The 24,004-nt window shown below is 53.3% G+C and overlaps 1 protein-coding gene across 4 annotated transcripts; it reads right to left on the bottom strand.

The window, feature by feature from the left end:
* Positions 1-22,539, bottom strand: LOC133487646 (DENN domain-containing protein 4B-like). Of its 4 annotated transcripts, none has more exons than XM_061794579.1 (29): positions 21,782-22,539; positions 19,848-20,214; positions 17,745-18,000; positions 17,599-17,668; positions 17,353-17,522; positions 14,911-15,152; positions 14,762-14,828; positions 14,537-14,595; positions 14,316-14,460; positions 14,066-14,241; positions 13,431-13,531; positions 13,139-13,354; positions 12,708-12,853; positions 11,145-11,278; positions 10,943-11,057; positions 9,572-9,778; positions 8,532-8,660; positions 8,039-8,165; positions 7,802-7,951; positions 7,018-7,207; positions 6,661-6,940; positions 5,966-6,061; positions 5,731-5,906; positions 5,551-5,653; positions 4,367-4,570; positions 1,148-1,238; positions 900-1,071; positions 696-754; positions 1-621 (listed from the first exon to the last, which is right to left on the bottom strand). In XM_061794579.1, exons 1-29 carry the CDS (start codon positions 21,825-21,827, stop codon positions 476-478), a joined length of 4,440 nt encoding a protein of 1,479 aa, XP_061650563.1. In that variant the 5' UTR covers positions 21,828-22,539; the 3' UTR covers positions 1-475. The 4 variants fall into 4 exon arrangements, with proteins under 4 accessions (XP_061650563.1, XP_061650565.1, XP_061650562.1 ...); XM_061794581.1 differs by having other exon boundaries at positions 1,148-1,277; positions 19,848-20,186; positions 21,782-22,530; XM_061794578.1 differs by having other exon boundaries at positions 1,148-1,277; positions 21,782-22,529.
* Positions 22,540-24,004: the final 1,465 nt, after the last annotated feature.

Below are 24,004 nucleotides of genomic sequence, written 5' to 3'. Positions count from 1 at the left end.
TGTTTGTTCTGTTTTTATTTAGTAAAAAAAAAACATTTCCATCAGAATAAATTACAGCGGGAACACGACGTGAATATTTGACGAAATATATTGCAGCAAACACCCGAACGGCTTTGGACTTTTTTTTCTGTGGGAGGAAAACGTCGTCGCCGGCGGACGCGTGGCTCAGGTCACACGATAACCCGATGACGTCACAGCCAGCTGCATTTCGGTTTAAGCTCCTCCTTCTTGTGCGCTCGCTCCCGACACAGGAAGCGACACCGGCACTGCCCGTCTGGAGAGGTCAACTTCCCGCAACTTATTGCCTTTCTTTCAACAAGCGCACAGAGGAGCGACGGCCGCGTGAGCGTCCTCTGACGTTTTGCCGGCCGGCAGCGCGCCAGGGCGCCCGCGCCACGTCGGAGGGCGGAGCTGTGGGCGCGGAGGGCCGGCGTCCGCCGGCGGAGAGGAGGAAGCCGGACGCGCCGGCGAGCGGTCAGCACTGGAGCGACGGCCGGAAGCAGCGCCTGCAATCGAGGGCCTTGGCGCCGGGCGGCTGCGCCCGATTCCTGCGCAGCTCTTCTTTGCCCACGACGCCGCTGAGGCGCGAGTACGCCGCCTTGTACTTCTTGTCGAAGGCCGCTGCGAGGACGGCGGATGGGCGTTAGCAAAGCGCCGAGGCGGCGTTTTCGACATCATCGCGTCACAACACTTACCGGCGTGGTCGTTGCCCATGGCCGCCAGTGTCAGGAACAGGAACTCTCTGTACACGCTCCTGTGCGTGCACGCACACCCAAATACACAAGAAAACACACAGAACGACACAGACACAATCACAGGTAAATACGCACACACACAAAAGCCCAGTCACATAAATGCATGCACGCACACGGCGAATGTGGCGCAGTGCCACGTCTGACCTTCGTAGCGGCGGCGCGGATGCGTGCTGCGTCTTGCGGACGGTGTCGAGGAAGAGCGTGACGGCCTTGTGGACCTCGTTCATGCCCACGCAGCGCAGGACCTCCTCCAGGAAGGACAGCGTGAACGGGTGGTTGTGGCGGCGCCAGCGGAATCTTGGCACGGGCACGCCGCCTGTGTCGGTTGGGGGTGGGAGGGTTAGCGGAGGCGGGGCTAGGGGAGCGTTGGGCGTGTCGGGGAGGCTACTTACTGTGAAGACGCCACAGGACGTAGAGGGGGGGCCAAGAGTCGGGGTCCGGGGTCAGGGTGTCCCACAGGAGCCTCACCCTCACGCACTCCCACTGCCGCACGCACGCTACGTCACTAACGGCGCTCTGAAACTGTTTTTCATTTGACCAGTGACAACTGTTGGCGAGTAACTAATTCCAACGCAATTTGATGACAAAATTGATTTGACTGTAATTCTTTACATTTCTGGGAGAAAAGATATACTTAAAGTTGCTTTTGGAAATTTCCATGATTCCGTTCAAGAAAATAGCCACAAAAGCTCAGATTTTTTTTCCAATCACGTCCTCCTCGAAAAGCCGACGCTTGTGATCGGCTCTCTCCGGTCATGTGCCATTGAGCCGTAGTCTCAAACACGACGTATTTTTCCAAATATGACCTCTATTTGGAGAAGGTTTCTATCGTTTGAATCCGCTTTTTTTCGAGGAAACATCCGAGGGTCCTGTTGATGCATTCGTTTGAAATTAAGAAATTCAAATGTCATCAAATGTAATTTGTGGTATTACTAAAGTAATTGAAATAGTTACACCGCTATTACATTTTCAACAGGGTAACTTGCATTTGTAACCAATTTCCCAAATCATCTTTCCGACACTGCTGATGACTCAAGCAGAGATCGGAGTAAGTCACATATGTGCAAGTGTCAAGCGAGTCGAGTCGAGTCGAGTCGAGTCATGAGTTGGTTTAAGCGAGTCAAGTCTTACACTCTTGCTCCAGTTGCAAAATACATCCGAGTGGTAATTAAATGTTTTTCTCACAAATCACAACAGTAAAAAAAGTATTGCCACCTTATACAAGTTCAGTGAACAACAACTGAGATTATGATTGACTGAATTGTTTGAAAGTTGGATTTCAAGCTCCATTGAACTGGGCTTTATTTCTGAACAAACGACGCAGTGAACTTTGCGGTGACAGCCTTGTAACGCCTACGGTTCTTCAGATGACGCTCTTTTCTGTTGCTCAAATAGAATTCGATGAAGAAGATTAGAGATTCATAACTAAGAGAATAATACACGACATAAAAATGTTGCCATCCTTTGTGAACAAAATCTGCATTCCGCCTGTGTCCTCTACTTTAATTCAATCACTCAGTCGGGTTCATCCATCCTTTTTCCTCCGCTTATCCGAGGTCGGGTCGCCGGAGCAGTAGCTTTAGCAGGGTCGCCTAGACTTCCCGCTCCCCAGCCACTTCATCCAGCTCTTCCGGGGGGGATCCCGAGGCGTTCCCGGGCCAGCCGAAGGATGCAGTTTCTCCGGTGTGTCCTGGGTCGTCCCGGGGGTCTCCTCCCGGTGGGACGTGCCCGGAACACCTCACCGGGGAGGCGTCCGGGAGGCATCCGAATCAGATGCCCCAGCCACCTCATCTGGCTCCTCTCGATGTGAAGGAGCAACGACTCTACTCTGAGATCCTCCCGGATGACCGAGCTTCTCGCCCGATCTCTAAGGGAGAGCCCGGACACCCCGCGGAGGAAACTCATTTCGGCCACTTGTATCCGGGATCTCGTTCTTTGGGTCACGACCCACAGCTTGTGACCATAGGTGAGGGTAGGAACGGAGATCGACCGGTAAATCGAGAGCTTCGCCTTTCGGCTTAGCTCCTTCTTTACCACAACGGACCGATACAAAGTCCGCATCACTGCAGACGCTGCACCGATCCGCCTGTCCCGTTCCATTCTTCGTGAACAAGACCCCGAGATACTTGAACTCCTCCACTTGGGGCAGGATCTCATCCCCGACCCGGAGAGGGCGCGCCGCCCTTTTCCGACTGAGGACCACGGTCTCAGATTTGGAAGTGCTGATTCTCATCCCAGCCGCTTCACACTCGGCTGCGAACCGCTCCAATAAGAGTTGGAGGTCACGGCTTGATGAAGCCAACAGAACCACATCATCACCACCACACCGGACCCCCTCTACGCCTCGGCTGTGCCTAGAAATTCTGTCCATAAAAGTTCTGAACAGAATCGGTGACAAAGGGCAGCCTTGGCGGAGTCCAACCCTCACCGGGAACAAGTCCGACTTACTGCGGGATATGCGGACCAAACTCTGACATTGGTCATACAGTACAGTACACTATGACGAGAAAAATTATTGGATTGCGTTTTCCCTTGCCCGGATGCGGGTCACCGGGGCCCCCATCTGGAGCCAGGACTGGAGGTGGGGCTCGAAGGCGAGCGCCTGGTGCCGGGCCTGCACCCAGCCCGAAAGGGTAACCTGGGTCCCCCTTCCCGTGGGCTCACCACCTGTGGGAGGGGCCATAGGGGTCGGGTGCAGTGCGAGCTTGGTGGTGGCCGAAGGCGGGGACCTTGGCGATCCGATCCCCGGCTACAGAAGCTGGCTCGAGGGACGTGGAACGTCAACTCTCTGGCAGGGAAGGAGTCTGAGCTGGTGTGTGAGGTCGAGAAGTTCCGACGAGATATAGTCGGACTCGCCTCCACGCACGGCTCGGGCTCTGCAACCAGTCCTCTCGAGAGGGGTTGGACTCTCTTCCACTCTGGAGTTGCCCACGGTGAGAGGCGCCGAGCAGGTGTGGGTATACTTCTTGCTCCCCGGGTCGGCGCCTGTACGTTGGGGTTCACCCCGGTGGACGAGAGGGTAGCCTCCCTCCGCCTTCGGGTGGGGGAACAGGTCCTGACTGTTGTTTGTGCCTATGCACCAAGCAGCGGTTCAGAGTACCCACCCTCTTTGGAGTCCTCGGAGGGGGTGTTGGAGAGCGCTCCCGCTGGGGACTCCATCGTTCTGCTGGGGGACTTCAATCCTCACACGGGCAATGACAGTGAGACCTGGAAGGGCGTGATTGGGAGGAACGCCCCCCCACGAAAAGAATCCGAGCGGTGTTCTGTTATTGGACTTCTGTGCTCATCACTGATTGTCCATAACGAACACCATGTTCGAGCACCAGGACACCCGAGGTCGCAGTTCGACGATCGACTTTGTGGTCGTGTCGTCGGACTTGCGGCCGCTTGTCTCGGGTGAAGAGAGGGGCGGAGCTGTCAATCGATCGCCACCCGGTGGTGTCAAATGGCCTGACTCAAGTCAAATGGCACGACTCGAGTCGACTCGAGTCAAATGGTGTGACTCGAGTTGCCGCTTTTCCGACTTTTGCGGAAGAATCCCCCCAAAGTTGCCAACGTTGCGCGGAAACGATACGGCTACGGCTACGTGGGAACGTGCGGCGGCGTCCTACCTGCGCGGGCTCGGCGAGGAGGGGGAGCAGCTGCAGCAGGTGGCTGGGCAGGCCGAGTCGCTGGAAGAACCACAGAAGGTTCCAGAAGATGATGCAGTGGCTCTCCAGGAACTGCGGCTGCCCCAGCACCGCCTCGCCCTCGTGGTCCAGAAGACTTTCCAGCTCCTTCCGCAGCACCAGCGGACTCACGTACGCCACCGCCACCTGGAGGCGGGAGAGCGGAGAAGTAAGGCCGGCCTGGCAAACGTACGGCCCGCGGGCTGGTCGGGGGTCCAATTCGGCCCGTGGAGATCGACGACATGCTCGCTGCTATTTTTTCACTAAAAGTTACTTCTTATCGTTGCTGTTTTGTCCACTGGATGTCGCACTGATGAGCCACTTATAGGCCCCAAAGCAACTTTTTCGAGTATTCGGGACGTAATATTGTCTTGTGGTGCCTAAGTCGACACGTGAAATATGAATTCAAAACATCCCCGCGTTCCTGACGACCGGACGTTTTTCTGCCGAGAGGCCCGAAATCAGCTCATCGGAATTTCTCCAGCTTATCGGCGTCACTAGCGTAGATCTCCGCCGACCAAACAAACACGGAGGCGACCGATCAGAGGAAAGGGGGCGCTCTTAGCCAAATACGGACAAAGCGAATCCAAAAGTGGCTCAAACAGAAGTAGCCGTCATAGGGGTCCGTTTCGTTGTTTGGAAATGAAATGGACACTTTGAGACGAAGTCCACGTTAGCTATGGAGGTCAAAACCGACAAAAATATAGGTCCTTTCAATGACCTTCTGGAATTGGCCGCTATGCTACTCGGGATCGGACACCTGATATCGATGCACGGATGACGGTGCTCGCTTTGTGAAGTTCGGCAGTCTCCGCCTGCTCCACCGCGCCAGCGGCCGCTCACCATTTTGGATTCCGTTACGTCCGATATTGAGGTTTCGCTGCACTGTTGCAATTGTCAGATTGCTCATATGATAATCGTCAATAAATGTGAACATTTTCCCAAGGCACCATAAAAGAAAAGAAATTCTCTCTCATTGCGCCACGAATGACGAATGGTCCGGCCCACTTGAGATCACATTGGGCGCACGTGGCCCCTGAACGCAAATGAGTTGCATGCCCGCGTGCCGTCACGAAAAGTCAGGCGTGACGGCGTGCGGTCCGCGAACGGCGGTTTTCTTCGCTTACCGCAGCCGCGCCGCTGTCGGAAGCAGAGTCACCGCCGTTGCACGACGGCGGCGCGGCCCGCCCTTCGTCGGGAGGCCCGGTGGCCGTCTCGCCCTCGGTGTCGCTGGAAACATCCGGAAGACAAAAACATCGGCACGCCGGCGACGAGCACATCGACGACGCGACGGCGGCGGCCGGTACCTGCCGGGGGGTCGCAGGTCGCGGATGTGGGCGTTGAGGAAGGGGACGAAGGGGGCGGCGCAAAAGGGGCAGCGGGAGTTGAGGTCGGAGTCGTCGGGCGTCCACCCGGCCATGATTTCCTCGTCGTACACCAGGAAGCCGCACGCGCGGCACCGCGAGCAGCTCGACATCAAAACCTGCGCAGCCAAATTCCGAGTGTTTCGTCCCGACAAATCACGCCAATCAAACGGCTCACCTCGATTCCCGCCGCGTCTCGGCCGGCGTCCCAGGAGTCGCGCGGCGGTCGGGGCGCGTCCGCCGAGTCTGCGTCGCTGCTTGGCGACAGCGAGCTCTGCCCACACACACAAAGACGCCCATCGGAGTTCACAGTCAATATTCGGAAATGTTTCTTGGAAATCTCCGTGGGAAGTTTTGGAAATATTCCAATTTCAAAACTTTCCATCGGCAGTTGAATGGGAAGGTATCGTATTCAGCATGATACCAATTTTGTCAGAAGCTGACCTCACTCATACATTTAAAAAAATACAAATACGTTTCAACTGATTTATTTGTAAGCAGTTGAAGTTTGAAATCTTGTGTTGAACAATCAAAATGTCACTGAAGAGAAAAAAATTGTTACTTATGCAGCTATCGAATATTTTTAGAATCGATTATTCTACCGGTTATCCCATCGATTGATTAGAAATCAATGGATTTTGCATTATTACTATATCTACTATATTTTCTTTGGTATTACTGTTGTCCACTAGGGGTCGCCAAACTCATGCTCCACACTGTAATATCTGCGACTTTGCGTGTGCGTGGCTTTAAAAGGCGGGGCCCGGTGAAGGCCCGGTGAGCCGACGAGAGTGAGGAGCTCTGCTAACAATTTGTCGATTCCCGTTTTTCCCGTTAATTTCCACGTTTGTGAGCGCGTGGCTGGCGCGTCACCTCCGAGTTGGCGTTGGCGAGGCGTTCTTTGCCCGGCAGCGTTTCCGCCACCTGAGACTTCCCAGACCGCCGCTGCTCGGACACCCGGCGGCCCGAAGCTCCGGCGGAACCTCGTCCTCCCGCGCCGGCCCGCCGCTCGTCCACGCTGGCCGCGCGCCGCACGCCCGCCCGGTGCCGCGTGGGCGTCAGGAGCCGCTGCAGCCTGCCTGCCAGGCCTCGGCCGGGCGGCGACACTTTGTTGTCATTCTCGTCCACCGGAGCCGCACCCGTGCCCGTCGTTCTGGGGTGGAAAAGGCAGACTTAACATGCACCTGATTGGTCGTTGTCATCACAACGGGTGCGCGCGTGGCGGCCCACCTTCCCGACCCGGCCGCCGCCTCACATCCGCCGTCGTACTCGTCTTCGTTGTCGTCCGCGTAGAAGCTGGACAAGCAGACGTCACTGCGACGCACCAGGACGCCACTCGGGGGCGCCGCGGGTGGAGCCAAGGGGGGCTTAGTGGACACGCGGTCGTGGTGGCCCAAGTTCCTGTTGCTGGCGTTCACCGCTGCAGACACAAAAGACAAAAAAAGACGATCAGGCACGTCAGGAGGTTTTCCTTCTTTTTCTACGACTGATTTGAATGTTGGAAACATTGGGCTTCATTCACTCACCGTGCCTACCCACGGTGGACGCACCGCACTTGTTTTAGGTGCTACTCTGCCAACAAAAATTAAAACCTCCTCAGACTATGCGTATGCGCAAATAATGCAAAAAAAACACAAAACAAACAAACACATCTTTGACCCAAGATGCACAACAGCTTGGAACAAGTCACTTAGAAAAGCAACGGGATGTCCGACGACGTCACTCAACGAGCAGCGAGTGCGATTCCATTTCCGGCATTCTTTCTATTCCCAACGATAATCCGATTCATGTTTTTTTCTGATTCATTAGCATACGCACGGCGATGCGAAGAAAATTGCTCGCTACGCGCATGTCGTGACTGACGACGATTTTCCGTATGTGCTCAACTTGTGCGCAGAGTGAGCACATTTCGACGAATTTAGTAGTGAATGAGGCCCAGTGTGCGTCACCAAGGCGTGCGGATATGGCGCGCGCGTGTGCCAACGCTGGCGTGTCCAGAAAGCGTGCATGTTACGTTGCGCGTGCGTCTTGATGCTGCTGAGGCTGCTGCTCTTGGCCAACGAGCCCGTCAGAGATTCGTGACTGGAGCTCTCGCTGAGGCCGCTCCAGCTGGCCTGACGAATCAGAGGCAGCCGGGGGCGGGGCCCGCGCTCCTCCGTCACGGCTGCGTGTGCGGCGAGAGGAAGAAGAGGAAGAGGCGTGAGCTAAGACGGCCGTCGTCTTCGGTTCGACGCGGCGGCGGCGTTCCGACCTCGGCCGTCGCGGCGCAGTTTGAGGGGCCGCCTGAAGAGGGCGACGGCCAGCACCGCGTTCCTCAGCTTGGCCCAAAGCAAGCGCCCGCCCCGATTGGTCGACGGCCATTTGCTCTCCAGCACCGCCTGAGCGCAGAAGACGCAAAGTCATCACCACAGATACGTATCCGTCGATACGACGCGCACGTTTCGAGCTCCTTGCCGACGGCGACGCGAAGCTAGGGAGGCCAAAGTGGCCGGAACCCGGAGACCGAAAGGACGTTGGCGCACCGTGCCGCATACAGTTGCCTAAAACGCCGCATAATTACCGCCAGGGAACTGGGAGTAACCTTCCTGAAAATCAGTCCAGAATTTCAACACGCGTGCGTCGCCTCCTACGGGAACGTCGGCCCGCCCGACGCGTTAGCCGGGCAGCTGGAGCGCGTCGGCGTATCATATCCACGGTCATCGCAACCGCTCCGCTTCGACGCCACCTGCCGCGCGTGCGTGTACCTTGTTGTAGTACCCGTACGTGATGGTGTTGGGCGTGATGCCCGCCTTCTTCATCTCCAGAAGGACCCGCACGGCAAGCACAGGCTGACCGTACTGCCCGCACAACTGCATCAGGATCCTGTAACACACCTGAAACACATGCACACACGCAAACATTGGCGTACACACGCCACACGTTAGGGTGTCATCATCGTCGTCGTCATCATCATCATTGTTGTCATCATCACAGTCATCATCATCATCACATCATCACTAACCCATCATCATCATCACGTCATCGTCACCATCACAATCTTCATCATTGTTGACACTACCATCATCATCACAGTCATCATCCTCACTACCATCATCGTCATCATCGTTGTCATCATTATCATCACTAACCGATCAACGTTGTCATCATCACTACCATCATCATCATCACCGTCATCATCATCATCACTACCAGCATCACGTCATCTTCACCATCACAATCTTCATCATTGTTGACACTACCATCATCATCACTACCATCATCACATCATCGTTGTCATCATCACTACCATCATCATCATCATCATCACTGTCATCATCATCATCATCACTACCATCATCACGTCATCGTCATCATCACTAACCCATCATCGTTGTCATCACCACCACCATCATCATCATCACTGTCATCATCATCATCACTATTATCATCATCGTCACCATCACAATCGTCATCATCATCACAATAATCATCATCATCATCGTTGTCGTCATCACTACCATCATCATCATCACTGTCATCATCATCATCACTATTATCATCGTCACCATCACAATCGTCATCATCATCACAATCATCATCATCACAGTCATCACCATCATCGTCATCATCATTACTACCATCATCATATCATCGTCATCATCGTTGTCATCATCACTACCATCATCATCATCATCACTGTCATCATCTTCACCATTGTCATCACCATCACAATCTTCATCATCATCACTATTATCATCATCGTCACCGTCACCATCATCATCTTCATCCTCCTCGCCCTCCTCACCTCGTCAGGCAGCAGAACCTTCCGGCTCTCCATGTGCTTGAGGACGTCGTAGGCGGCGTGGAGGGTGGGCACCTTGGCGCTCTGCGCCCGCACGAAGGTGGGCAGGTAGATGAACCACAAGCCGTACACGTGACCCAGCAGGCACTTGCACCACATGTCGGCCGAGCCGCAGCACTTCTGCGCCCGCCGCTGCGCCACCTTCAGCTCCTGGCGAGCACAAGACGTCCGCGTCGCTTACGTCAGGTACCGAATCCCCTTTTGCCGCTAAAGGTGGGCCGCACGTTCCCGCGTTACACGCCGTCTTCTTTTTTGACAACTTCTCTTTCTCTTTTTTTCTTTTTCTACATTTCCATTCCTTTGCTTACAATTTCAATGCATCTACAGTACGATGTATTCATTGTTTCCTTCTCCTCACACGGGCGAGAGGCGGGTCCACCCTGAACTGCTTGCCAGCCAATCGCTGTTTTTTTCAATTTTGTTTTTAAATCATTCTATCTTTCTGTCCTTTTTTGTATTTGTTACACTTTCTATGCTTTACTTTCTTATCCTTTACATATTGGTTTATTTCTTACTATTTTATTTTTCCTCTTTCCTTCCATTCTTATGTTTAATTTTTATGCCCTCAAGACTTTGTTGTATATTTTATTTTCAAGATCTATTCTTTATTTTATCTTCGGTTGTTTCTTTCTTTCAATTTCTTGATATTCTTTTGTTTCTTATTATTCTTAGATTCAGTCTCCTCTTCCTTTCTTTCGTTCTTCTTTTACTATTTCCTTTCTTTCAATTATTATTTTATTTCTTACTATTTCAATTATTTGTAGATTCATTCTACTTTCTTTCTTCTTCCACTTGATATTCGTTAATTTCTTACGATTCTATTTTGGCTATTATTTTCTATTCACATCGAGTGGAGCCAGATGAGGCGGCCGGGGCATCTGATTCGGATGCCTCCCGGACGCCTCCCCGGCGAGGCCGGGAGGAGACCCCGGGGACGACCCGGGACACGCCGGAGCGACTATGTCTTTCGGACGGACGGATGGAGGGATTTTCTATTCAGTCAATCCTTTTTCTTTCCATGTTTAATTCTTTCGCGTTATTTTTTTCTATTTCTTTGTAATCTGTCTTTCCATTCTGTCAATTTCTTTGGAATCCTAAATTTGGATCTTTTCTCCCCCCTCCCATTCTTTGGTTCTTTCTACAGCATTTATTTTGTTTTAATTGATTTGTAATCTTTGAATTGCCTTCCAGTCTTACTATTTTCCATTTTCTTCCTTTGACTTTCCACTCCATTTCGAGCTTTTCTTCCACTCGATGTTGAAATACTTTGACGAAATAGTACTTTGCTTGACCTTTGGGCTTTTCTTTGCGTACCTGTTTGGTGCGCCTGGGGGCGGGGCTACCGGGCGCGCCGCCCTTGGCGGGGACGCGCAGTCGGTCGAGCGGCCGGTCGAAGAGCTCCGCCCTCAAGGCCGGAAACGTGTCGTAGCTGCGCGGGCGCCAAAGCGAAAGAAGAAAAACAAAAACAACACGTGAGCGCGAGCGTGGCGCCGGGGCGCGATCGGGCGAGCGTCACCTGTAGCGGGCGGGGCACTCGGAGCCGTCGTCTCGGGTGGGCTGCTCGGGCGGCATGATGAAGACGGTGCGCTCGCCGCAGTGACTCTCGTCCACGTCCACCAGACGGACGTCCTCCGGCTTCTCCACGTCCACCTGCGGGGACACGCGCCTTCGTTAGCGCCTCCTTTTAGTCCTTTTCAAATCATTAGCTTCAAAACAGTCTTCATTTCTCACAAATCGCTACGCGCCGTTCAGTGTCAAGAGCCGCGCAGAATGACGAGCTCGCGCCGTTTGTCCACTACGTGGAGCTCGGACTCGCGTTTCAGGGTAGCCGCAAACGTTTTTGACATTTGACGGTTAAATCTCCAAACGTTGGCCTGTCCAACACGCACGCGTCTTTCGTGAGACGATGACGTGTTGTGCCGGTTGTCACGGCAACGTTTGGGTCACACTGCCCGACCGCTGCTTTTAACTCATTTTTGGGTGCGGAATCCAAAACTGATTTTTCGGTTTTTGAACTATAGATCCCCATTTTCTTAAAAAACGTGACAAATACTGTACTTAACAGATATGTGCTTGTTTTATAAAACTTTTCAAATACTGTCATACAATAAAATATGAAAGAAACAGGCATGACTGCAATGTTTATTTAACACTATTATGTTTTACAAAGGTTATGGCACAAATCCTCTTAATTCCTACTATGCTAACTTTCTGTACGCGGATATTGATGGTAGCGACCTATTGGGCGCCGCACAAGCAAGTTGTCGGTCGTAATCAGCTGGCAAGTCTCACTACAGCCAATCCGTGGAATTTTGCTTCTCTGGAGTTTAAACTGGCGGCACGGTGGGCGACTGGTTAGAGCGTCAGCCTCACAGTTCTGAGGACCCGGGTTCAATCCCCGGCCCCGCCTGTGTGGAGTTTGCATGTTCTCCCCGTGCCTGCGTGGGTTTTCTCCGGGCACTCCGGTTTCCTCCCACATCCCAAAAACATTCATTAATTGGAGACTCTAAAATTGCCCGTAGGTGTGACTGTGAGTGCGAATGGTTGTTTGTTTGTATGTGCCCTGCGATTGTCTGGCGACCAGTTCAGGGTGTACCCCGCCTCCTGCCCGATGACAGCTGGGATAGGCTCCAGCACGCCCGCGACCCTCGTGAGGAGAAGCGGCTCAGAAAATGGATGGATGGATGGAGTTTAAACTGTGGAGAAAAAAGTGACTGCAATTTTGGAAGCAGCAACTCCTGAGCGAGAGTTGGCTTGGACGGCAAAATCTTCTGCTCCTCTGCAGATAGGAATGATGACGTTTAAACAAAAAACAAGAACAAAAGTAAGTAAATAAGTCATTTTATTCTATTATATATTTTTGTAAATTAATCGGCCTATTAATTGAAATATTTGTTTTTCTTCTGACAAATATTGTAATCGGACTCAAAAAAATTATTATTTTTTTTTCCTGAAAAATATACCAAAATGCCACTCAAACAAATAAAGCCGCATATAATTCGAATGATGATATTTGTTTTGTCAGTGTTTCTTTCGAGCAGCTCGCACGTCTTTCCTCCGCTCCGTGTTTTGCGCTGACCTTTTGGACGCACTCGTCGAAGAACTCCAAGCAGGCGTGGCGGTCGCTGACGAACGAGCACTCCTCGATGAACTGCGTGAACATCTGCGTGCGCGTCAGCTGCCCGAAGAACTTCTGCTGAGTGCGCTCGCGAGACTTCAGGAAGCCTGACAGGAAGTGACACGTCATCTCGTTGGAGCGATCGGTGCCAACCGCGATTCCGCAAAGGCTATATTAACGTTTGTACGTCGTTGACTCCGGGTCTGAAACAATTCATCCGATACTGTCATCAGGCCCAAATACAACCAGTTAGAAGAACCACGAAGCTGCGTGTATTTTACAAAATAAATCCAAACGTTCCGTGCGTCTCTGCTTTCCATACAAATATTTCACTCACGAATTTGAAAATATGCGGAGATCGACTCCCCCCGCAGCCAGAGGCCAGAGCGCACCTTGCAGGTTGAAGAGGGAACTGCAGTCGGTGGTGGTGTCGGAGGGCGCCTGCGTGATGGGCAGCAGGAAGGCGCGGTACCCTCGCAGCAGACAGCTCATGAAGCGCAGGAAGGCTTCCTGGATGTCGAGCTCCAGCTGTTTCTGGCGCCGGTACATCTGGTCGAAGTCCGTCAGCAGGAACTCCAGCGTCGCCTCCTCCTGGCCCGGAGAGCAAACTGCGAGCGCGCGCCTGATTTCGCACCGTTTGGCTTTTGGAAGCGGACGAAAGAAATGCTGCCGTTCGGAACCTACTCTGCTCCAGCGTCTTGTGCAGGTCGCTCAGCGTGTTGAAAAGAGTCTTGCCGGGTTTCCGGGGTAACGATCGCCACGACAACGGCTTCTTGTCGTCTGACCTGACGCGTGACAGGAAGGAAACGCAAAACCACCAAAGTCAAACGCTCTCACGCTCATTATTGGAACAACTCAAACTTTTGACAGCCCCCCCCCCCCCCCCCCAAAAAAATAAGTAAAAATAAAAATACATAAATAAATAAAAAAGAAGCTTTCCCCCCCTCGTCGCATTAAAATACAGTAGCATAGTAGGCCCAAGTGTTCATCAAAAACCAGATCGAAGGTTTAGTCCTAAAAAGTACTATATATATATGGAGTTAGGCACCCTAACATTATGCACCGTTTGAACGTTCAAACCATAAGTTACATACAAATTGTACTTACATAATAATTCATAATAAAAAACAAATAAAGACTAAATGCAAATCTATTGCACTTAAAAGTAAAACTACTTAAAAAGTGCACTCAACTAACTGGACTTCCTTCTTTCGATGTAACGTAATCCAAAATTCAGTCATTCAGTCGCGTACCACAAGGGGGAGTGCTGAAGCTCCGAGATAAACGCTCTCACACCAACAAGCGCCAGGCGCACTCACTGGAAGACGGCGTTGGTGTCCAGGTCCACGCAGACCACCTCGGCGGGGGGGTCGTACGAGTCGAAGTAGCTGGAGTGCACGCCCACGATGAAGGGCACGGGCGCCAGCAGCACTTCGGCCATCTGGAGCGGGCACAGCGGGATGTACGGGCACAGCCAGCGCAGCGGGAACGTCATCTGCGCGCAAACACGGAGGGCGTCACTCCGCCGCAGCGGACCGGGCGCGGACGGACGGACGGAGGCTCGCTTACGGAGACGAGCGCCTCGCTGACCGCCGTCAGGACGTCGAGACGCAGCGAGTGCAGCAGAACTTTTTGCTCCGTCAGCACGGCCAGCAGCAGCGTGCACGCGTTCCCCGGACCCAAGTTCTGGAGGAGCTTCAGGAAGCTGGCGCCACTAACGCACACAAACACGCAACAAGGTTACCTTTTTAAGACGGCGGTCGCAGCAACGCACGCACGCACGCACGCACCTGAGCGGCAGAGGGGAGGACACAGGCTGGCACAGAAGAAGGTTGTCATTCGGAGAAAGCTGCAACACACACGCGCTCTCATCACGACCACGTCACTTTCATTTGGAAAATCCAGTCAAGTCGCTCCCGTCGCGCGACGCGTGTCGGTGTACGAAGTGCCGTGATGTAACGTTGTCGTGGCAACAAGGCGAAGGCCACGCCCACGATGTTGTCGCGCGGCCCTACCTGAACCAGGATGCGAGGTCGCCGGGGAGACGGGAAGGGAACGTTGTGCATGAAGCTGGAGATGTGCCTGCGATAAGGACAACGTCGATTTCATCGATGACGTGACATCGCACGACACACGAGGCAGACGCGGACGGACGGACGGATACTTCTCGAGCGGCAGCACGTGTGGTCCAGAGACGGAGTATCGGTAGATGAAGGTGAGAAACTTCTGGAAGACGTGGAAGAAGGGCCAGTGCGAGAGCACGCAGATGCTCTTTTTGGCCTGCAGGCTGCGCTCCGGGACGGGCCGGCGGTCCACCACGCTGAGCAGGCCCAGACGCAAGCTCTGGCGCTCCGACAGAACCTCCCTGGGGAACGCCTCGTGGAACTGGATGGCGGCGCCGTACACCTGCGTCGGGGTACGAGCGTCAAAAGTCAAACACGACTCAACTCTTCTGACTTCTTCAAAATCCACGAAAACTCCCTGGGAATGGTTGGAGAGTCGGGAACGATGACCGACTCGCGTTCGGATTCCCCGCTCCCCAATCACTACAAAGGGACATTTTTGCCACTAACTACATCTTCTAAATAGAAAGCCTTTGTAGTGATCGGGGAGTTGGGAATGAGTGAACGGTGCCCAACGCGGAATCATTCATCATTGCCGACCGACTCCCTAACATCTGTAGAGGCCTTTCTATTCAAGTCAAGTGGCCACTCAATTTCAAGCGAGTCATTACTTGCTTGAAGAAAGTCACAAGTCAAGTCATCCGAGCTTGCTCCAGTCGTGGTAATGAAATGTTTTTTTCACAATTCCCCCCCCCACACACACACAAATCACAACACTAAAAAAGTATACCCACCTTATAAATGAACAACTGAGATTATGAATTATTAAAAATTATGATTGACTGAATTGTTTGAAAGTTGGATTTCAAGCTCCATTGAACTGGGCTTTATTTCTGAACAAACGACGCAGTGTACTTTGCGGCGACAGCCTCGTAACGCCTACGGTTCTTAAGATGACGCTCTTTTCTGTTGCTCAAATAGAATTCGATGAAGAAGATTAGAGATTCATAACTACGAGAATAAGACACGACATCAAAATGCTGCCATCCTTCCCCAAAAAAAATCACAAACAAATAAAACAAAATCTGCATCCCCCCCGTGTCCTCCACTTTAAGTCCTTCACTCAGTCGGGTTTGTGAATTTATTTAGACGCACTGACTCTGGACAATTGACAATTGTCATTAGATTCGAGGTTATTTCTCATATGCCGTGGTGTCAATTGTAAAAACATATCGCAGAAAGCTTTGTCACAAAGCCGACACATCAGATGACATTTTGATGGTGAAACTTCGACAAACACGTTGAGGAGTGCGAAAATGATATTTACACGGAGCTACTCCCAATTTGTACTGGGCTTGCTCGTAGCGGAAGGCACTTTTGTCAACATTGTTATGGCCGTGATCGGAATGCAACGTGATCCCAGACAGCAGACGTACAACGCGCCTGGCATCTTCTAGCGCCGATTCTTTCGTCGTGCTTTCATCTCCACAACGCGAGCAACGCTGCTTGCCTTCTGCATTCCGTGGTCGGCGTTATATTTTAGGCGCTACTTTCTGCTCTAGAGTGCACGAGAGAGAGAGAGAAAAAAAAGAGACTTTCGGGTGCCTATGAAGCCAAACGAAAGCGTACGGCAATCGTCGTCAAGCGTCCACCCCGAGTCGCGTTACTTAGCTGGACTAAAACCGTCACAATCACATCGTTTTTATCTTTAATCGTCCCAAACCAGTCTACGAAACTCAATGTTTGACCAGCGAGCGAAACAGTTCAATTAGCTTGCCTGTCTTTGTGAGTTTTGGAGTGACGGATGAAGTCGGACGTGGTTGTCGTCGTGTCTTTAATGCGCGACTTGTAAGCCGTGCAGGTTGCCATCCTCTTTTTGCAGACCTCCGTGACAAGAAAAAAAATCCTTCAAATTGTTTTAGCTCAGGAGCTCCTTCCATCGTTGTTCGTGCAGGTGGCTACGTCACACTGGCAAGTTGGCAAGTGCGCAACAATGCAAAACTTATTTTCCAAAAAAAAAGGCAAACTGTCTCAATTCAAATGCAGATTTCCAACTCCAAACGAGATGACTTGTCAAGACATGTAGTTCAAGTCGAAGGCAAGTCAAGTCTTTCTGAAGTATTTAGCAAGCAAGTCGTAAAAGTGGCAACTCGAGTCATCCCCCCCATCTCTGCTCGATAGTTCCTGAAATGTCCAATGAAAATCTTTTTGTAGTGATTAGGGAGTCAGGAATCGAGTGAATTCCATCATCGTACAGTATCACTGACTGTAGGCCGAAAACAATGAGTCAAAAACGGCTACTATAGCTAAGAGAGTCAAATGAAATTCATTTGTTGGGAATCATTGTTTCAACCCTCACGGCCTAACTGAATGCATATTTTTGTCAGAGTGGCTCATTTGTTGTCGTTTGTAGAGGGGCTCCAACTACCGGAGACATTTTCCTTGCGTGTTTTATAAAACATACTTGGTCAATAAAGACGATTCTGAGATTCTGAATCACAATATCCATGTTTTGCTCCAGCGGGCTCAATAAGTGAACGCACCTTGTCCCCGCTGGCCGAGGTGAGCACGAAGGTGGAGAAGACGGGCAGCTGGTACTTGGCGTCGATGGGCCAGCTCTCCAGAGCCACGCCCATGGGCAGGCAGAAGACAGGCACCGACTCGGGCAGCGCGAAGGCGTCCCGGTCGTCCGCGGGGTAGCGGCTCAGAAGACCTGAAACCCGAGCGAGGAAAATCCAAACGGCGCTCGACGACAGTCGGAAGAAGATCACGTGTCGGCGTGCGCTCACCGGCTTCGTATACCAGCGCGTTGGCTTTGGCCACCGCTCGCTTGTAGCACACGAACACGGCGGGACCCCACTGCAAGCAGGCACACACGCGACGGTCACGTCGCCCGGCCGCGGCACGCTCGCTAGCGACTCGGAAACGGTCTCACCATGCCCGTGTTGAGGTTCTTGTCGACGCGGCTGAAGGTGTGCGGCGCCGCCTCGCCCTTGCCGGGCAGCAGCACGCCGATGTCGGTCACGCCCAGCGAGCGCAGGCCCTGCGCGTCCGGAGCTCGCCGGTACGTCAGGAAGACGCGGTGCGACGTCGGGCCGGCGCCGGAACTCAGGCTGGCCGAGCGGCTGTAGGGCGTGGTCTCGATCACGTACCAGCCGGCCTTGGGCAGCTCCTTGCCCTCGTACAACACCCTGCGCGCACCGCGAGACACGCCTGATTACGCAATCTCCAAATCATGGCAAAGACTGTGAAATGCCAAAACTTCAAATCACTCACAAATAGTTACGCATATTTGGCTTTTGCATTTGAAAAGGAGGCTAAAATGCAGAGTAAGCTTCACCCTTCATTGGACCTCAGTGCCGATTTCTGGTATGTGCAATATGTGCGGGTCCACAATTCAAAAAACACAAAAACATTGCTACGTTAACTCAGTGACATCGTGGATGATTTTCTGACAGACGTTATGGCTCAAACCAGGAACTAAACCAACATCTATTCATGTTTGAGCATTTTCTACAATGCTAACTGATTTTGAATACAGGGATGGAAATTTGTGTTTTTTGTCTGATTCATCGATTAATCAAAAAATAAAAATAAAATAATCGACAGATTGATCAATTCTTGAAATCATTGTTGGTTGCAGCCGTAAATGTAACCTGAGAAAATATGGAAAAAGTGAAGTCTTTTTCAAAATGTCCTCTACTCTTGGACACGACGAGGATGCGGCGGCCGTCTCTACTCATGACACGACGAGGATGCGGCAGCCGTCTCTACTTATGACACAACGAGCATGCGGCGGCCGTCTCTACTCATGACACGAGGATGGGGCGGCCGCCTCTACTCATGACACGACGAGGATGCGGCAGCCGTCTCTACTTATGACACGACGAGGATGTGGCGGCCGTCTCTATTTATGACACGACGAGGATGCGGCGGCCGTCTCTACTTATGACACAACAAGGATGCGGCGGCTGTCTCTACTCATGACACGACGAGCATGCGGCGGCCGTCTCTACTCATGACACAACGAGGATGGGGCGGCCGCCTCTACTCATGACACGACAAGGATGCGGCGGCCGCCTCTACTCATGACACGACGAGGATGGGGCGGCCGCCTCTACTCATGACACGACGAGGATGCGGCAGCCGTCTCTACTTATGACACAACGAGAATGCGGCGGCCGTCTCTACTCATGACACGACGAGGATGGGGCGGCCGTCTCTACTCATGACACGACGAAGATGCGGGGGCCGCCTCTACTCATGACACGACGAGGATGCGGCAGCCGTCTCTACTTATGACACAACGAGGATGCGGCAGCCGTCTCTACTCATGACACGACGAGGATGCGGCGGCCGTCTCTACTCATGACACGACGAAGATGCGGGGGCCGCCTCTACTCATGACACGACGAGGATGCGGCAGCCGTCTCTACTTATGACACGACGAGGATGCGGCAGCCGTCTCTACTCATGACACGACGAGGATGCGGCGGCCGCCTCTACTCATGACATGACGAGGATGTGGCAGCCGTCTCTACTTATGACACAACGAGGATGCGGCGGCCGCCTCTACTCATGACACGACGAGGATGCGGCAGCCGTCTCTACTTATGACACAACGAGGATGCGGCAGCCGTCTCTACTCATGACACGACGAGGATGCGGCGGCCGCCTCTACTCATGACACGACGAGGATGTGGCAGCCGTCTCTACTTATGACACAACGAGGATGGGGCGGCCGTCTCTACTCATGACACAACCAGGATGGGGCGGCCGTCTCTACTCATGACATGACGAGGATGCGGCGGCCGTCTCTACTCATGACACGGCGAGGATGTGGCAGCCGTCTCTACTTATGACACAACGAGGATGGGGCGGCCGTCTCTACTCATGACACAACCAGGATGGGGCGGCCGTCTCTACTCATGACATGACGAGGATGCGGCGGCCGTCTCTACTCATGACACGGCGAGGATGGGGCGGCCGTCTCTACTCATGACATAACGAGGATGCGGCGGCGCCGGCGATGTCTCACCCGAGGTCGAGAAGGGGCGGCTTGTCGCGGCCCCTCCGGTAGCAGAGGTAGAGGCGCGGGTTGTTGATAAGTCCGGCGCTTAGCTCGGCCGAGTGGCCGCCCAGCGACTTGTCGATGCACGTGAACCCTTGGGGCACTTCCTCGCCCAGGCCGCGGGCGATCACCGCCAGGTCCGTCACGGGCTCCGTCCCCCGGCCCGGCGCGCCGACGGTCCTGGCGTCGTCGTCCAGGGGTCGCCAGGGCCCGGCGGGGTCCAGACCCGCTACCACGAAGTAGTCCACAAGCTGCGGGCATTTGTCGTCCGTCATGCCGCCCGTGTGCCCGCCTCTGCTCTGCTCACTGCTCGTGGCGTCACACGACAGGAAGTCTGGGCTAAGCAACACATTTTACATCAAGGACAAAACACTTTTGCACATTCACACATTTTTTTGTAACCTATCCTTCGTTATTGGCTGAAAATCTCATCTATTCCTTTTTTTGTCCTCAGACACGAAAAATAAATGTATTACTTTGGCGCCATCTTGTTGCCGTTTTTGTTGGTGTTTTTACATCCACGGCTGAGATGTCCTGTTTTGTTGGCGGTCCTTGAATGCATCTTGTGTGAGGGAGCAGTCAAACGTTTTGCTACTCGTCTACTTTGCCACTGTTTAAATGTGCTATAGTGCCAAACACGAGTTTGTAGTTTGTGCTCGTGCGCACATTTGTTTGCCCGTACGTGACGTCACGCGAGTTTGTGATATTTGGCTGGTGGTTTGTCGCTGCTGAATTATTTAGCGGCTGAATGTAGTTGCAGTTGTTTCTGCAACATGGGTTCACGATTGCCTACAAGCCACAATGAAAAGAGGGCCCTTTGACTTGACCTCATTTGGACAAGAACATCGGTCACACGTAATTAAAATGTGCGCTGATGTTAATTATTTTAATATTTTGCAGGAGAGCAAAACGATGTCACTTTCGCACATTTATTGCCAATTATGTGCAACTGACGTACACGACTAACAGAAGGACCTCGGCGCTCTCGTGATTTGTCAGCACCGCGGCAGGAAGTGAAAGTGTCAAACAGGAAAGAGGGCGTCAGGTCTTTCCTGTGGGCGCTCGCGTGTGACAATAGTCGTTCCAGGAAGTAGAAAACGTTCTTCCTAATACTTCCTCTTTACTTACTCTGGGTGAGTCCGTGAATACGCGTGCGGGCACAAAAGTGTCTTTGGGTGTGTGAGTGATGACATCATGTGTCAAGTCACACGATCAGAGTGTGGGGGTCAGGGTTCACGCTTTCCATTGGTCGCCCACATGTGTGACTATTTTTAACGCACACCCGCCATGTGTGACATGTCAATCATGTTTTTGTTTACATACTTAAGGAACATAATGCATAAGGAACATGAATGTCTACTAGTGCAGCTACACCACACACACACACACAATCATTTGCGTGTACTACTCCATCATACATGTATTATACGTGCATGGTGGTGGTGAGGATGAAGATGGCGCGAGTTCCATTAACGGACAGACAAGCGCATCTCACCTTCGGGTCCGGAAATAAACGAGCGACGTCACAGAGGGCCGACGGTTCGCGTGACACCCGCACATGCACGCGCACGGACGAGCGCCGCACGAGTTCCGTTATCGGACAGCGGCTGACATCTGCTCGTCACGTATCGGTCGGTGACATTTGCTTGCTATTCGGCTGACATTCGCCGCACATCAGAGCCGGAAGCGGATGTCGTTTCTCTGCTTTAAGACGGACGGCGGACAGCTGCAGTCAGGCTGCCAGAATTCGCCCCGCGGCGAGAGAAGCGTCCGATAAAGGGCGCACAGCCCAACCGAGCCCCGTTAGAAAGAAGACGCGAGCTAGCGAGCTAGCTTCCGGCGGTGTCGCGCCGCTCGACGCTCGCTTTGTGGCCTGGCGAGTGCGTGTGGAGCTCGGCTACCTGTTCGTGTTCGCTGCTTCGTCCGGCAAAAGACGGCGACGGTCATGCCGCTCTCGTTGGCTCGCACGGGACGTCCATGTTTGATGTGGCACCAGGTCGGCAAGGCGGCGGCGCTGTTACCGCCACTTCCGCTCACACATTTCAAAATAAAACAACACAGCGTCACTCAAAAGCCGAAGACGGTGTGAGGAGAGGGCGCCATATTGTCACCCAGCGTGATTCTCCTCAACGCATTTGACGAGTTATAAAGCGTCAGCGCTATTTTCACCGGAAACGCCACAATATTGATTTCTATTTTATGTTAATCTGACATGATCATCACGGCCAGTTAGTGAGTCAACTGTAAGAGAAATTGGCTCTGATTATTAAGACAACATATTTTGGGGGGTTTTCACCAAGGCAGTGAGCTTTTCCCCTGGAGGTGGGGCTTGAAGGCGAGCACCCGGTGGCCGGGCCTGCACCCATGGGACCCGCCCGGGCACAGCCCAAAAGGGTAACGTGGGTCCCCCTTCCTGTGGGCTCACCACCTGTGGGAGGGGCCATAGGGGTCGGGTGCAGTGCGAGCTGGGCGGTGGCCGAAGGCGGGGACCTTGGCGATCCGAACCCCGGGTACAGAAGCTGGCTCGAGGGACGTGGAATGTCACCTCTCTGGCAGCGAAGGAGCCCGAGGTGGTGTGTGAGGTCGAGAAGTTCCGACAAGATATAGTCTCAACAAGACTCTCCACTACACTATAGACTCGCCTCGGGCTCTGGAACCAGTCCTCTCGAGAGGGGTTGGACTCTCTTCCACTCTGGAGTTGCCCGCGGTGAGAGGCGCCGTGCAGGTGTGGGTATACTTCTTGCTCCCCGGCTCGGCGCCTGTACGTTGGGGTTCACCCCGGTGGACGAGAGGGTAGCCTCCCTTTGCCTTCGGGTGGGGGAACAGGTCCTGACTGTTGTTTGTGCCTATGCACCAAGCAGCGGTTCAGAGTACCCACCCTCTTTGGAGTGCTCGGAGGGGGTGCTGGAGAGCGCTCCCGCTGGGGACTCCATCGTTCTGCTGGGGAACATCAATGCTCACGTGGGCAATGACAGTGAGACCTGGAAGGGCGTGATTGGGAGGAACGGCCCCCCCCCCGATCAGAACCCGGGCGGTGTTCTGTTACTGGACTTCTGTGCTCATCACGGATTGTCCATAACGAACCCCATGTTTGAGCATAAGGGTGTACACACGTGCACTTGGCAACAGGACACCCTAGGTCGCAGTTCAATGATCGACTTTGTGGTCGTGTCATCGGACTTGCGGCCGCATGTCTTGGACACTTGGGCGAAGAGAGGGGCGGAGCTGTCAACTGATCACCACCTGGTGGTGAGTTGGCTCCGATGGCGGGGGAAGATGCCGGTCTGACATGGCAGGCCCAAACGTATTGTGAGGGTCTGCTGGGAACGTCTGGCGGAATCCCGTCAGAAGGAGTTTCAACTCCCACCTCCAACAGAACTTTGCTCACGTTCCGGGGGAGGCGGGGAACATAGAGTCCGAGTGGACCATGTTCCGCACCTCCATTGCTGAGGCGGCAGTCCCATGAGGAAGCAGAGTCTGTGTTCTCTGAGGCGGGCTCTCTTCTCTCTGGGGTTGAGGTCACCGAGGTGGTTAAAAAGCTCCTCGGTGGCAAGGCCCCAGGGGTGGATGAGATTTTCTCGGGTTCCTCAAGGCTCTGGATGTTGTAGGGCTGTCCTGGTTGACACGGCTCTGCAACCTCGCGTGAACATCGGGGACAGTGCCTCTGGATTGGCAGACTGGGGTGGTGGTCCCCCTTTTTAAGAAGGGGGACCGGAGGGTGTGTTCCAACTACAGGGATATCATACTGCTCAGCTTCCCTGGTAAGTTCTATTCAGGGGTGCTGGAGAGGAGGGTCCGTCGGGAAGTGGAATCTCAGATTCAGGAGGAGCAGTGTGGTTTTCGTCCTGGCCGTGGAACAGTGGACCAGCTCTACACCCTTGGCAGGGTCCTCAAGGGTGCATGGGAGTTCGCCCAACCAGTCTACATGTGTTTTGTGGACTTGGAGAAGGCGTTCGACCGTGTCCCTCGGGTGGTCCTGTGGGGGGTGCTTCGGGAGTATGGGGTACCGAACCCCCTGATACGGGCTGTTCGGTCCTTGCACGACCGGAGTCAGAGTTTGGTCCGCATATCCGGCAGTAAGTCGGACTCGTTTCCGGTGAGGGTTGGACTCCGCCAAGGCTGCC

Source organism: Phyllopteryx taeniolatus, chromosome 13 (genome assembly GCF_024500385.1).
Source record: "Phyllopteryx taeniolatus isolate TA_2022b chromosome 13, UOR_Ptae_1.2, whole genome shotgun sequence".
NCBI classification, from domain to species: domain Eukaryota; kingdom Metazoa; phylum Chordata; class Actinopteri; order Syngnathiformes; family Syngnathidae; genus Phyllopteryx; species Phyllopteryx taeniolatus.
The sequence above is the reverse complement of the archived record's forward strand: the minus strand, read 5'-3'. Positions and strand labels throughout refer to the sequence as shown.